This window comes from Aythya marila (genome assembly GCF_965140915.1).
Source record: "Aythya marila genome assembly, chromosome: Z".
Lineage (NCBI taxonomy): Eukaryota > Metazoa > Chordata > Aves > Anseriformes > Anatidae > Aythya > Aythya marila.
This window is the reverse complement of record NC_139080.1, coordinates 67,953,459-67,968,163: the sequence shown is the minus strand read 5'-3', so window position 1 is coordinate 67,968,163 and position 14,705 is coordinate 67,953,459. Positions and strand designations below refer to the sequence as shown.

General features: G+C 39.9%; 1 protein-coding gene across 9 annotated transcripts in view; it reads right to left on the bottom strand.

Moving 5' to 3' along the window:
- The window catches only part of SEMA6A (semaphorin 6A), a 117,988-nt gene that overhangs the window by 16,062 nt on the left and 87,221 nt on the right, over positions 1 to 14,705 (bottom strand). For 7 of the 9 annotated variants that reach the window (XM_082782904.1, XM_082782905.1, XM_082782902.1 and 4 more), the window contains one exon: positions 10,841 to 11,005. The exons of the other annotated variants lie outside the window; for them this stretch is intronic. In XM_082782904.1, coding sequence (XP_082639030.1) covers positions 10,841 to 11,005 — 165 coding nt within the window. The remainder of the gene's footprint in view (positions 1 to 10,840; positions 11,006 to 14,705) is intronic. 9 annotated transcript variants of the gene reach the window in all.

The window sequence follows — 14,705 nt, the reverse complement described above, 5'->3', positions numbered from 1 at the left end:
ACCTCTTTAAGATGCTGAATAGAGACTAGTGTTTTGCAGAGATAAAGCAGAATGTTATCTGAAAAAAAAAAAAAAAAAAAAAAAAGAAAGAAAAAAAAAAAAAGAGCAGCACTCTTTATGTTCTTTATTATAAGCTGAGATTGCCCAAACCTCTGTCTGGGCAGGCTCTGTGGTGAATGCAAGAGGCTCAGTAGGGAATGCACACAGAGGAAGGGACAGAGGGCACCCCTGCTCTGTGCCCTTCTCTGAGAAGATCTGATGGGAGTCACTCAGCTGCAAACACATACGGAGAATGGTTGAACTGTTTGTTGGAAACTGTATGCTGATGGCAGAAATTAGATTTCTCCCGTGCTGACCACAGGCTCAAAGCAACTACCAACTGCCTTTTCTGCACCAAATGACAAGACCACTTCTGCTAGCTTCTTAAAACAATGACAACAAAAAATGCTATGCAGTTTTTACATAGCTTTATGACTTACACCTCGTTTACCCTCATCAGCTAGCTAGACTGAGTTTAACTTTATAAACAGAGGTAGACAGGTGCCTTGCTCTTTTTTTTTCCATAGCTCCTTGTGAAACAAATCCATTGTATTTACCAACATGAATGACTGTTCTAGATTTTTTTTTTTTTTTTCAGGATTACAACTATGTTTGCAAACAGGAACTCAGTAAAGTTTTCTGAATTTTCCAATTGAAAACAATTGGAAAATATATTCTTCTCAAAAGACTTGGAGTTATCTTGCTGAAGGCTTTGGTGTACTGCCATTCAGGAGGTGTTTCTATGCAGTCTTCCATTTAGTGTCTGAGTTGGTATTGTTTGTTTTAGCAATTGCAGATCTTTTGGGCTCGCTCTCTCTCTCTCTTTCTCTCTCTCTCAAAAAAAAAAGAAAAAAAAAAAAAAAAAAGCTGTTTCTTTCTGTAAGAACATGATACTGAATAACAGTAGCCTTGTAAGGCTTTAAAAATGAGTCTGGTCCTCCTCCCCTTTCCCTTCTCTCTCCCCCCCTTCCCTTTTATTTTTTTTTAACAGCTGCTCTATTATTTTCTATCACAATTGTGGGTAAGATGGGATGGAGCATGAACAAGATGGAATATTATTGACTGCATGCAGCTGGTGTTATTTTTCAATTAAAAAAATTAAAATCCTTGTTGGGCATATGAAAGAACTGCCTCATTTATGCCCAGTTCTGACAATGTTATGAAGATGCACCTTCATCTGAGATTTTATTTCACAGAAAATGGAAATCTTTGGTTGTTGCTGGAAGGACTACAGTTTAATATCTGGGGCTACACATTTTGGTAGGCATGGAAGGCTGGGACTGGTCTGGAGGCTATCCACTGGGACTCACTGTTTCAGAGCATTACAGGTATTCTTCTTGGTCAACATGAAGTTGATGATAAATGTGCTGCTGGCCATTTCCAAATGTTTGCTGTATTGTACAGCTGTGCCAGAGATGCCCCTTAATGCTCCCTGAGCAACTTCTCTATAAACTGCCCTAAGCTCTTCCAATATCAATGCAGCTGTTAAAATTTACTTCAGCAGAGATTTTGACTTACTCTGATCTGCTGGGGCAGTGAGAGCTGTCAGGCTATCAGCTGGATAGCTAAAGTGCTTATCAATCATACCACCAATGCTCAGTGTACACGGAGTTGTCTGTGTATTTAGCTGCCAAATGGTGACAAGTCTCTTCTGGGTATGAACAGACCGAGGTTTTTCAATAGCTTAGAACTTGGCCAGTGGAGCTATTTTTTTCCAAACAGATATGTCAGGATGCACATTTTTGATATAATGGTAAATTTGCTCTATCCCCTTAAAAACTTCTCAATAAAATGCCTGTAAGACTATTTTTATTTTATTTTATTTTATTTTATTTTATTTTATTTTATTTTATTTTATTTTATTTTATTTTATTTTATTTTATTTTATTTTATTTATTATTTTTTTTTGGTAAGAAGAGAATAACAACATATTTTTTCTCTCTCCTCTTTCTTAGCTACTGGCACAAAAATCTTGGAACACATGATTAAAATCTAGAAAAAGTCATACAGATGGTAACTGGAGACCAGAGACTATGGTGTCTCGCTAAATTGCTAAGTAGCTCAAAGTAGCACTCATCTAAACACCTGGCTAAACTAAGGATATTCATAGAAAAGACTACTTTCCAAATGTGACAACATTTGTTATCCGTATTTAATGTTAAATATGATTAACATGGCAAAATCTAAATTACAACCTCTCCAGTCTTTTTTAATTAACAACATTCTGTAAACAGTACACACCAGCCCATTTTGATGTTAAAAAATATGCTTGCTTTTTGACAGTCTTAAAGAAAAATAAACAAAAAAGGAACACAGTCAGTCAGTATCCTATCCATGGAAAGAGATATAGATACTGTTCACTGAAAGGTTATCTATATGAGAAGAAATTATGTGGTGTTTTGTACAGTCATGTGATTAATAAACAGTTCACAGTCCATACATTATATTGAAAGTGCTCTGAACCAGGACTGTCAATGCTTAGGTTGTTGAAAATTTACTACAGGACATCTTACCTATTAATTAATACAATTATTGAAACTATGCACATCCTATGTAAGAAAAATGAATTATTCAAATATCTTTAACAGCATATTGACATTTTAATTATACACTGGCACTGATTTAACACCAAAAGGCACTTTAAGTCTCTTCTGGCTGTAAGATTTTCTGCTGTTAAATCCCTTCACATTTTGAAACCGTTTCAGAAATGTCTTACTTAAAGGGCTAAGTTCTTTCCTGCCCATTCAGCATGTTTGCATTGCACAATGCCTTCCTGTACTCAACATATACATCCCCAGAATGAAACGTGGTGTTATTTAGCATCTTGAACACCAATTATTCCTCGCAGCTTCCACAAAGAGTAGTGGCCCTGTAGGGCCAGCGTAGCCTACAGTGAATTCTCAGCCCCTGATAAATATGTCAGCACTACAAGGGTCAAACAAGAGCATGAGACAGCCTGTGTTTCTCCACCAGGCTGTCCTCACCGGGTGACTGTGGATGAACACAGCTGGGAATCTCGTCCATCACACAATAGCTCTAATGCCCTGAACTCTGAGCAGCTGCCTTGACAAATTAGACATGGCCTCTTTTATTGAAAAAGTAGATCAAGGTCCTGGGGCAATGACAGTTTTTCAGTTTTGGTAAGACATGCTTCTGCTGCTCATTGCAGCCTGTAAATGGATAACCTGACTTTAAATCTATGCAGGTGGACAATTACAGGTCAAGGACACCTGCTGTTTTCCTGCAGCCACATTTAACATTTGATGAGCTCTATTTTAAACGTCACCCTTCCTTTATTTGGAGAATTCTGATGTATGGGGGCATATTTACAAAGGAAAGCTCCATTGTTGGTTTTCATAACCAGGACTTGCACATCAACACAACCTCTTTTATTATCATATTATCAAAAATGTGTTTTGTTTTGTTCTGTTTTGTTTTGTTTTTTTTTTTTTTTCCTTTCTTTCTTTTCTTTTTTCTTTTCTTTTTTCTTTTTTTTTTTTTTTTTTTTTTTTTTTAATACTAAATAAATGATATGTCACTTGACCCTTGGTTCAAAGCTGGCTACTCATATTTCCACTTTGGCTAGTTAAATCTGAAATCCATACTGCTAGTGAAGCATGGAAACATTTTGATTTCTGAAAAATGCAAGCTAGATCTAGTGATGAAGTATAGTTATTTCTTTAGGCATGGTTTGTGTGTTGGAATATACCCATTCCCTTACATTGATCATCCTTTACCATATGAAACACAGAGAAAAGTGTTCCTCTCCTTACACTTTCAAAAAGATCCTACAGAAAATCTGTGACTAAATGAGCTAGATTTTTTTCTAATGTAAGGTTCAAAATGAAGTCTAGCCACAGAGAAGACACACTAAACCACTGCCCTGTATTCCTATCACAATCCCCCCTTTTAAGCTAAAATGGGTTTAAGGATGCGGCACTGCCCATGGACTTGGTTTCTTGTCTTTTCTGCATGCTTACTGTCCTCACTGTCACTTTACTCTTGTTCTCATAGAAACTTAAAAACCATAAAGAAAGCAAGTTTGAAGAAAATCTGTTGCCAGGAATGTTCCTTCCAGCATTCTTCTTTTGTCAATTTCACATACAACTCCTATTTATTTATTAACTCCTAGTTTTCTCCTCCCAGTGTTTGAACTCAGGGATGCAATCTGGGATGATTAGCTGTCACCAGCTCTGGGAACAGATCTTGTACATACAAGACAGAACAGAGGAAGGATCAGTGTCACTCCTCTGGATGGACAGGTCTGGTGTGCTCCCTTAATCTTGACTGCACAGTGTTCTTGTCTGTGTCACAGAGTACCTGCAGCTCCAGCAGGGTGAGGTTATCAACCTCCTGGCATGTTTGCAAGTTATTAGCCTGGTCTTATGATATAGATATCTGGCTAATAGAAGCTCTTCTGAGAAATTTGGTCTCATTTAACTGTTATCAATGGTCTTCTGGCATTGATTTGGTACAGAGCTAAAATGGCATCCTACAGAAGGTGTTTGGTATGCTGTGATTAGTCTCTGAGACTATCAGTTTCTGGACAAGTTGCTTTTTAGAGGTATTCTAAACCAATATGTTTGTTTGTTTGTTTGTTTTATTTTGTTTTTAAATATTTTAATATTCCACCTAAGCAACTAGTATATGTGACAAACATAAATAAGGTGTCCTCACAAAACAGGGATGTTTACAGGTGCTAATTTACCTAAGAACATTTAACAAATAAAATCTATAGGGCTCGGTTTAGCATGCACTCATCCAACCAGTCTCTGTTTAAATTCTAATGGGAAAAGTAATTAGGTTTTAATCTAGATGTGAATCTATAAAAACTTAAATGGGCTAGATCCATTTAAGTCTTGTATACATGAAATCCCTTTGTGAAGCATTATAGCTCCAAGTAATCAAACCTCTCACTTCAAGTCTCAGCTAAATGCTTCCAAACCATAGACAGTCAGGACAAATTCACGACTCCCTTTCTTACACCACTCTTTTACTGGACTGTGGGTAGAAGATTTAAATGTACAGAAAGTGAAGGATCAGGTCTGATTCTGTCTTCATTGTTTCCTCAGCACTCAAAAGTGTTAGTGAATGGCAAAGTACTTGCAATCTGTTTTATGTTTGTGTGGACAGTGGTTTGAGACAGGGAAAAGAATAGCAATGTTTGTAATAGCTTCCTCCAGGCCCATATGCTCTGAATTTACAGTGCTTCCTGAGCCACATCTAGTCAATGCTGACTATGATGCAGACTCTCCTCTGATTAGCCTAACACTTTTTTAGGAAGCAGTCAATTCCTTCCGACTTTGCCAGAACTATGATACAGATCAAATACAGGGAATTTGCTTCACCTTGAAAATCCAAACCCTTCCCTTCAGACCTGCAAACACTGACTCCAAAGACAGCCATGACAAATTCTGTGCCACTTTAAATCCTCTTCTGAATTATTACCAAATGCCAGTAAGATAATAATGACTTCTCCCTGCTTCCTCTGATAAAACATGTTTTGAATCTTTTAGAGCCTTGCACATATCAGAATACAACGTTCTGTGTAAAAACAAACTGCAAATGTACTTCCTGGTGAAAACTCAGCCTTCCCATGATTAAGACTAGCTGCTTAATTTATGCCAAAAGAGTCCGAAGCTTTGCTTTGCCACAGATTTCTTCATGTCTACGTGGAAAGTATCTTGTTAAATCAGCACTTTGTGTTCTTTGTTATAACTATACCTGAAATTTCATAAAATTCTTTCTCCCTGGAGCAGAATCTGCTGTAACATTTGCAGACTCTCCAGAGACAAGCATTGTCAGCACTTAGCAAGTCTTTTAAGTAGTGATAATCACAGTAAAAATTAGTAACACTGCCGCTTGTGTACAATAAGAAACATCTTATGGAGTCAGATTTTGAAATTAACAGCCCTTGGGCTCCCCAGTAACAGAGACCTCTCCAAATTGTTCACTACTGCTAATGACACCTAGGTCTGTACCACCCAAAGGGCTGCAGTTGTTAACAGTTATATGTAAAATAATAGACTCTAAAGCATGACATATCCACAGGAGCATTCTTGACATCTAAATACACCAGCAGGTCTTAACCATATAAACTGTGTGCAGCACGTCCCACTTCCAGACAGTTTCTTTGAAATTGGCATGTGGCTATTGACAAAAGTTTTGTTAAGAAAGGGAGACACCACTTCATAATCGTCACTTAATGAGTGTTGAGACAAGTAAGATTACAAACATTAAGCCTGTTCAGAGTAACACTACACTTTAAGCAGTCAATGCCCAGCTAAACCATGTCCACCTGAATGCATCAGAAAAGAAGCTGTGGAAAGAAATCATAAGCCAAATCTCTACAACCAGTTTATCAGCACTGTGATTGAAAGGTAAGCTCCATACATTTAGGGAGTGAATAATAAAACTAAGCAGTTGGCTACATTGTGTTAACAAACCCAGGACTAGAAAAACATGAGGCATTTCTAGAAGGAGGCAGAAGGGACAGGAGACAGCAGAGAAGGGCCAGGAGGGTAATAAGGGAGCAAGGCCAGATCCTCCTGAAGAAAATTACTTTGTTTTCTTCATGAAGGTCTCTCCGCTAGCAGTAAGTACTATATTATCTACTTTCCCTTCGTTAGTAGAACAACTACAGAGACACAGCACTAGGTCACTACTGGGGTGTACAGGGTAAAGCCTTGGAGTGCTCCACATGAGGAGCTTCACGACTGCTGAGGGCAGGAGGGAGGCTCAGTACAATGGCAGCAGAACGGGAGGTTAGACTGCAAGGTTAGGAAAACTCTTTTGACAAAGGTGAGAAACACACAATTAAATTAAGACTAAAACACAGCAAGAAAGGAAACAAAACATAAACATACTCTAGAACATGTTTTTTTGTTTGTTTGGTTGGTTGTTTTTTTTTTTTTTTTTTTTTTGGTTGTTGGAGGAGATGGAGAAGAGGAAAGAGGGTGCAGTTTGCCCAATCAGAGCTGATTTTTTGTTTGCAATGCAGAGGGGCAGATTCCTTAATGGCCAAAATGAAAATGCCAGTGGGATGGCAACGCATAATTCCCACTCTATGGGTTGCTCTACACATTTTCATCTTGGCAAGAAATGTGAGGTAGCTCAGAAACAACAATCCCAGAGTATATTTAGCTACTAAAGCTGTGGCACACAAATGTCACATTCCCATGAGTCAACCCTTTTAAAGAACCCCCTCTTCACGCCCCCACAGATATTCCCCAAGATGCCTGCACTGAATTAAAAGTGAAGCATATGGATGGATGTGACATCATCAAAGCACCCGTGTTACAGAAAAAAAAAAAAAAAAAAAAAAAAGCAGCAAGTGGATTCTGTACAATTAGTACAATCAGAAGGAAGTCATTTGTGAGTACAGGAAAAGAAAGAAAACACTGTCCAAAGGACTAGACACAACCAATGAAGAACATCACAAAGCACCTTGCAAAACAAAGAGAAAATGTTAAAAAAAAGAAGAAAGAAAAAAAAAAAAGAACAAAAAAAACCATTTTTTTTTTCTCCGTGAATGTGCAAAAATGAAAGAAACCACAGCAAAAGTGAAAACAAAACCTTGATGAAAGGATAGTAAGCTTAACATTTTCTGATTTAATTTTGTGCAAGAACTCTTTCCTTTGCCCTTTAAAAACAACAAATCAATAGCAATTTTGGAGCCAACCGGCTTTGATTGGGCAAGGCAAGGAGAACAACACACAAGTAGATGGTAATGGTAAACAACCATGCGGTCACCTCTGCCGCCATTGTTTTGATTGTGTGTAGACTGCTTCCAGCTTTGTCAATATTCATAATTAGGCAACAAAGAATGCATGATATTTAAATGACCCTGTCAAGTGCTAATAAGGATCTTTGGTAACTATCACTCCCTGAGCAGGGAACTATTGAATGTAAGCCACCTCATCAGTCAGTGAATTGAAGTGAAAATTATTCAAATCCAAAAGCTATACGTTTATTAATATTTTCACTGCATGCTCCTCTGAAAGCTGTGGCTGGCATACAAGATGCTTTTAAGAGCTAGTTTTCCATCTACTAAACACTGCTTTGCAAAAGATTTGTAAAGTACAGATCCACACATAACAAATACTGTCATTAAAATGCATACACATCTCTGCATTCCTCTGGGTACATAAAGGGCCAGATCTTCCACTATTGGTGATTTCTGACCTAGCATCCCTGACTGATACCAGCAGAAGAGCTGGGTTCAAGGATCTTTTCCTTCCTTCCTCATCAAGTCTGCTTAATGACATCCCCTCTTCTCAGGGAGGAGGAGAAAAACACTACTTACTTTCAAAAGAGGGAACACAATTTTCTAGGAAATGTCTCAGCTCAAGAAGTTTGAATACCAGGTGTTACCAAGAGGCCAGACAGAAAAAGAAAAAAATATATATATTTTTTTAAGCTGTCAGCATTGTCATTGATTTATTTCTCTGATAAAAAGGAGTGATAGGTAGATCACATGCCATCTTTAAAAGAGCATGCAGGTTTATCTGCTTTCTCTCCTCTACATACCTGACACCCAGAAATAACATTTTTAAAATTGCCATTCTGCAGCTGAAGAGCAAGGTCTGAGGAACAGAGTTCAGATTCAAGAAATGAGGATGATTTCTCAAACTAAGCTTAAGCAGGGATTTGGAATCTGACCTTTTGTCTTCAACGCCCCCAAAGACTTACCCCTTACATTATGGTTTTGAATTGGAGTAATGCAGCTGCCTGAAATTCTACTGCAGAGACTCTGTAGCCCACAGGTCTGTGTGGTACAGGGAAGCTCTGTACTTATGTCACAGGTAAGTCTGACCAGGTTCAGAAATTCAGTTTTTCCTTTAGATTTGCAGTTAGCCTCCTATCCTCATCATGTCTACATGATCAAGCTCAGAAAAAAAATATAATTTGGGAACAATAGCCTCTTCTAAAATCCACCTGAAGGAAAAAGAATACATGGAAGTTTTTACAGGAAAAACTGTTGGTAGGTGGGAGACAAGTCACATCTTCTGCCTGGGGGATTTCAGCTATTCCTATTCTATTTGCTGCTATCAAGCCTAAAAGCCAAGGCTACTAGATTAATTGTCTCCTTGGCATCTCAAGAAATTTTACTGTTTCTTCTCCCCAATTTGACCAGCTTGTCAGCCAGAAAGCTGCTTCAGACTTTGTCTCGGGTGGGCCAGCCAGGTGATGCACACTGCCCTTGTGAACAGGAGCTGTGAAGGCTCTTTGAGAAGAGTTCAATGAGAAATCTCTGAGATATCCCAAGACTGTGGGAGACATCATGTGTCTGGAGCTGCTGTGAATGCCAGGCACCGAGTTTACAGTCCAGACCATTGCCAGCTGCTCGTGAAGATCTGCTGAAAACTGTATTGCAATGTTAACATGCTCATTAGCCCCTGCTGAAAATCTCCACAGTGAGTGCAGAGAATTCAAGACTCAGTGGGTCAGGCAGAGGGGAAGGAATATGATTTAGTAACCTACTAGTTTGGGCAGACAATTCAAAGCAGTAGGTCTGGCATGCTAGTAGCTTCTCCAGGAACAGCTGATGCTTTTGTCTAATGAGTTTTTCATGTAAAATGCATGAACAACAGAGACTGGAATCCACATTTCAATTAATATTTTAAATGTTTTTTATAAAGTATTCATAGTAGAAAGGCCTGAAGCTCATGTGTGTTCCTGCCCCTGGTGAGTGCCCTAACCACTCAGCAAGTGAGTTTTGCTTATACCCATCCTCCTTCTGGCCCGTTGAGTACTTAATTAGTCCATACAGAGTGAAACATCTTCAACAGGGAAGAGATTGAAAGAAGAGATCTAAGAACACCCTGGAGAAGAATAACAAGGACTTAAATCTCTCTAGGCAGAGGAGATATTTGAACCTAAGCCCCCTATTTACAAAGGAACCATTTTAACCTCATTCAGATACGGATTGAAAGCAGCAGGAAGAATGATGGAGGGCCATGGCAGAACTATGGGTCACTACCATCCTCGCTCAGGAGAAAAGCTACTCTGTCCCTAAGCAGGTTCAAATGGCAAGTTTAGGCAATTCTCTAATTCTCTGCATGCATAGCAAAGCAGGGCTAGAGGCCAAATGGCAGGGCTGTCCCTTGTCTCAGGCACAAGCATGCTTCAGCACAGGGCTGAACAGGGTGAAACACCACCTAAATCAAAGCACCTTTTGGCTCTTTAAAAATGCAGCAGAGAAACTCTCCCCACCAGCAACCACCTAAGGATCTTTTGAAATACACTAATGATCTCTGCAGCCCTCATTCTCAAAGGCATTTGATGCTCAGGTCCAGTGGCTAGGACCAGCATCTGTGTAACTCCACCAGTTAAAGTAGAGCCAACCTCGGAGCTTCAGTATTTCTTCCTGACAGCGAGAGACAGAAATAATGTGAAATTAGCTGAGACCTGCTGTGCTGCCCTGGGAATTCAGACAAAAAGGCAATATAAAAGTGCACTCTTAAGAAAAATGGAAAGCCACGAATCTGCCTTTGTCAGACAACGGGGAAGATCAAGTTTAAAGAGAGCTAAATCCCCACTGTTTCCCTCCTTCCCATGCACATGTACAATACACACGGCAAAGGCATACATTTCTATTTGTTTTGTGTGGTTTCCTCAGGCAGTGAATTATCTAGGACTGAGTCTGAGATTGGCTGTTTAGTTTCAGGCTTTACGATAAGCTTTTAATTATAGCACAGGAGTTTTATTACATGTTGCTCTGAGCCAGCTGGAAGCAGTTACACTTCAGTCCTCCCCCCCCCTCCCTCCTCACCACAGGAAGTCATTTCCAAGGCCTTACCCTTCTTGTCTTGATGATTATGGGATGAAACTGCCACATATGGGTCTGTATTTTCGGATGAACCAAGCGGATCCTTCCAATCCAGCATGCGTCCCCTAGCATCATAACCCTGTCGAGCCCGAGAGTTGGAAGAGGTGGTGCTTGGAACTAGTGAACTGGAGTGTCCTGTTTACATTATAAATACAGGTAGGGAAGACAAGTCTCATTAGTCACTTACCATGCCACCTCATGCTCAGGAGCACAACCTTTGCTTTCCTCCATGGGTGAACCTCGTAGGCTGAGCATGGCTTTGAAGGCCTTGCAAAGTGTTGCTCGAAGGAAACACAGAATTTGGACTTTCCAAACTGTCCAGTGGGATGGTGTTAATGGCTGCATGTGTGTGCGGTTGACTGCAGCTCAGATTGCAATTGTGTGTTTTTGCCCAGCAGTGTTAAATGCATGTGGAGCAGCATGAGGACTCTTCATCTTAGTCAAATGTCCTTCAGCTGTATTCTGCACATGAGCCTGATACTGAAGCATCAGTCCACACTGTCTGGCACTGGCTTAGGAAGAAAAGCAATTTCAACAGCAATTTAAGCAATAAAATGGAACAACTTCTAGCACCACCAGAACTGGAGTGGAATGCCAGAATAGCTACAACATGATGATGTTTGTTGCCCTCTGCCTCGTGTCCCTGAGGGAATGAGAGGCTGCCCAGAACCTGTGCACTGGGGATGGAAAAAACACTGGGTTTGTGCCTTCTTGCACCATTTCCACCAGTCTTGTCTGAGCAGTGGTCTACAATGGCTCTGAGGTAAGGACTGCTAGCAAAGAGCCACACATCATTTCTGCTCAAATTAACAGTGAAGTGAAGGCCTTATTACATGAGTCTGGCCAAGAAATTGTAACTGTCTTCAAAGCACACTTGGTTGGTAGACCTCTCAGGACAGAGATGTGGCATTGCTTGCTTGCTTCAGGCCCCTTTGAACACTGGAAGGCCCGTTTTGAAGGAGGAAAGTTTAGGATGTGATCTGCTTTGCATTTGTCACACAGGGTAGACCTCTTGACTGGAAGAGAGGATTACAGGCCGGCTCCCCTGAGTTTCACAGCTACTCTAGACATTGTCACTGCCATCCTGAACATGACTGAGGAACTCCTTGCTGGTTGAACACACCCTAACAGCACACTCACAGGACATGACCTACCAGAAACATTGTACAATTTTAACAGTGGTTTGGCTTTGGCATAAATGTATTTGTAGATATGTATGTCCTTTGCAGCTCAACCCCAGGAAGTAGGTCAACACCCAAAATGCAGTACTCTTGGAGTCTATGGTTTCTGAATGATGGCCCCAACCTGGACTTCTCAGTGGCTCAGCTGCTCCATGACTCCTGGGAAAGTGGGCACTGAAACTCCAACCACACCACATTCTGACCTTAAAATCACTCATATTTCTGAAAGTTCCTTTTCACCACTTGCACCAATGCTTTGGCCATTCTGGTCCCTGCTCTCAGAAGCAACATCAGTCCCTTCAGTGCATGGAGAGCTGATGAACTTCAGCTTCCCAACTACCCTCTAGACATCAGAAATCTGAATGCTTTTCGATACAGACAAGTGCTTCATTTTATCCAGCCCTTTTAGCAGCTTCATCAGATTGAAATATTGATGAAATCAGCAAAAATGCTGCAGCTTCTGTTAAGATGCTGCTATGATTTAAAGAAATTCTGCTGAATATTAATGATCTTGGAGGGGAAGAAAATGCCCATGCTCCTCTGCATATGTTTGAGGAGCACTTTTGATTTAGTGTGCAGGTTTGTATGCAGCAGTACTTTGGACTGTGTTTTGCACAGGATATGGAGAGAACTAACTTCTATAACCAGCGCTCTTTGTAGGGCAAGCTGGTGAGATTCAGCATTCTCACCATGCAGAATTCTCACCCTTCAGGTACTACACGTAATCATTAATACAATTAATTGAGCACTGGACCTCAGGCTGAGGGCTTATGCTGATGAGGGCACTGTATTATTTTTTCTCTCTCCTGGTAGGAAGGGTGGTCTCCTCTAGCCACCTTTCTTTAACATGGCAAACTAGAGGGTGTATTTTGTTTAAGATGGCGCTTTTAATGTTGCTCAAATAGGAAAGAGAAGCCAAATATTATTCTCTACTAGAAGGTTTCCGTAAGCAACAGCATGGCTGGAAGCACTGGTAACACACAGTTAGATGGATGATGGGCTTCAATCCAGACTTGCTGCCTGTTCCACAGCAGTTCTACAGGGCTGCCTGTTTCCAAAAGGATGGGTAGAGGCCCAGTGGCTGAAAATATGTGCCCTTTTGAAGCAAGAATACACTGGAGCATGAAAGCTTTCACTTCTATACCATTTTACGCTTGTCAATTCCTTTGCTCATTCTCAAGAAATAAGAGGAACAATGGGACATAGAATAGGCCAGAGAATAGGCCAAAGTTATGAGATTTCCATGTCTTCTTTTCCCTAAGGACTAAACCACAGTGCCAGAATTCATGGGGTTTCAGTCTCCAAGTTAATACCCCATTCAATGGCCACAATAATGTGTACAACATTTGGTCAGCCTACAAATAGTGCTGCACTCAACATAAGAAAGCAATTAGTCAAAGCTTGATAAGGAGGTGGAAGAGAAGGAAATCTTGCAAAGCAGTAATTATATTTTATACGTGCCTTACATATGCATTTATATGTCCATATCTCTGTCCAGACACTTTTACTTTTGGTGTGCTTAAAGGGACAATTTTAAGGAAAAGGCAAAAGTACGGCTGAAGAAAAATGTTTCTTAATACAGTAATCTAGAGGAAAGATATGCCTAAGGGACGCATTTTCTAAAAAAAAAAAAAAAATAATTAAAAAAATTCCTCAACCATATGCTGCAAATACATGGAGAAGTTCTTGGAAATTGAAAGCTTAGGCTTTGTGAAGATAGTAATGTATACCAGATGGCAGTTAGGTAGAGGAAGGTTTCACACAATCATGAGAAATCAGTCTATTTGCTCTGTTACTAATGTGCTAGTCTAGTACACACTGAGAAACAGTCCTCCACATGTAATCAACATAAACTTTCTTCCATTTTGTGGAAGCAGGGCAGGAGCAGATTAACCTTAATAACCTACCCTGCTTGTGTTGGAGCTGTATTCTGCAAACAGTTGCTACTGGGCAGTGGCTGCCACACCAGACACCATAAGCATTATCACTGTGTCTTGTAAGTGGCTGAACAGTCAGTCCCGCTGGGTGAATTTCACCTCCGAGCTGAGTGACACCAGAAATGTATGAGCTAGTTATTTCTTTCATAAACAGAGAAAAGGCTGAAGTGGCAGGCAACCCATTCCTGTCCCTTTCACATGCAGCCATTATTAAACCTTTACAATGTGCTGTATGGTTTGCAACATGTAGTGGGCTTTTTTTCCCCCCATCACACCATTTTTACCACTCTGACTGTGTAAATAGGCTTTTCTGCAATTTAAAGAGGCTTTAACATATCTGAGGTGTAGCCAGTACATCTATGTTAGTATTGACTAGCTTTTCATACACCTAAACATCTAAAAACTAAAGATCTGCCTTTGTTTTAAAACAATGCACCTGAAAAGCTGCAGATATAGTGCTTTTCAAACTTCTTTGTTTAAAGCAAACATGAAAATTTCAAAATAGACAGGCTTTTAAAAAATCTGTTTTAGGGTGCTTCCATTATTTGCAAAAACTTTTCATTTGGAGTGCTGTAATCAAGTAATAGGACCTCAGTAAAAGCACTTAGTGTCTACGGGCATGGATAATGATTCAGAAGGGCTGCACTTCTGTAACTACAGCTTGTTCTGAAGTGCACTTGTAAAATATAAGGAGATTTTTTCAGCTTTAAAACAAAG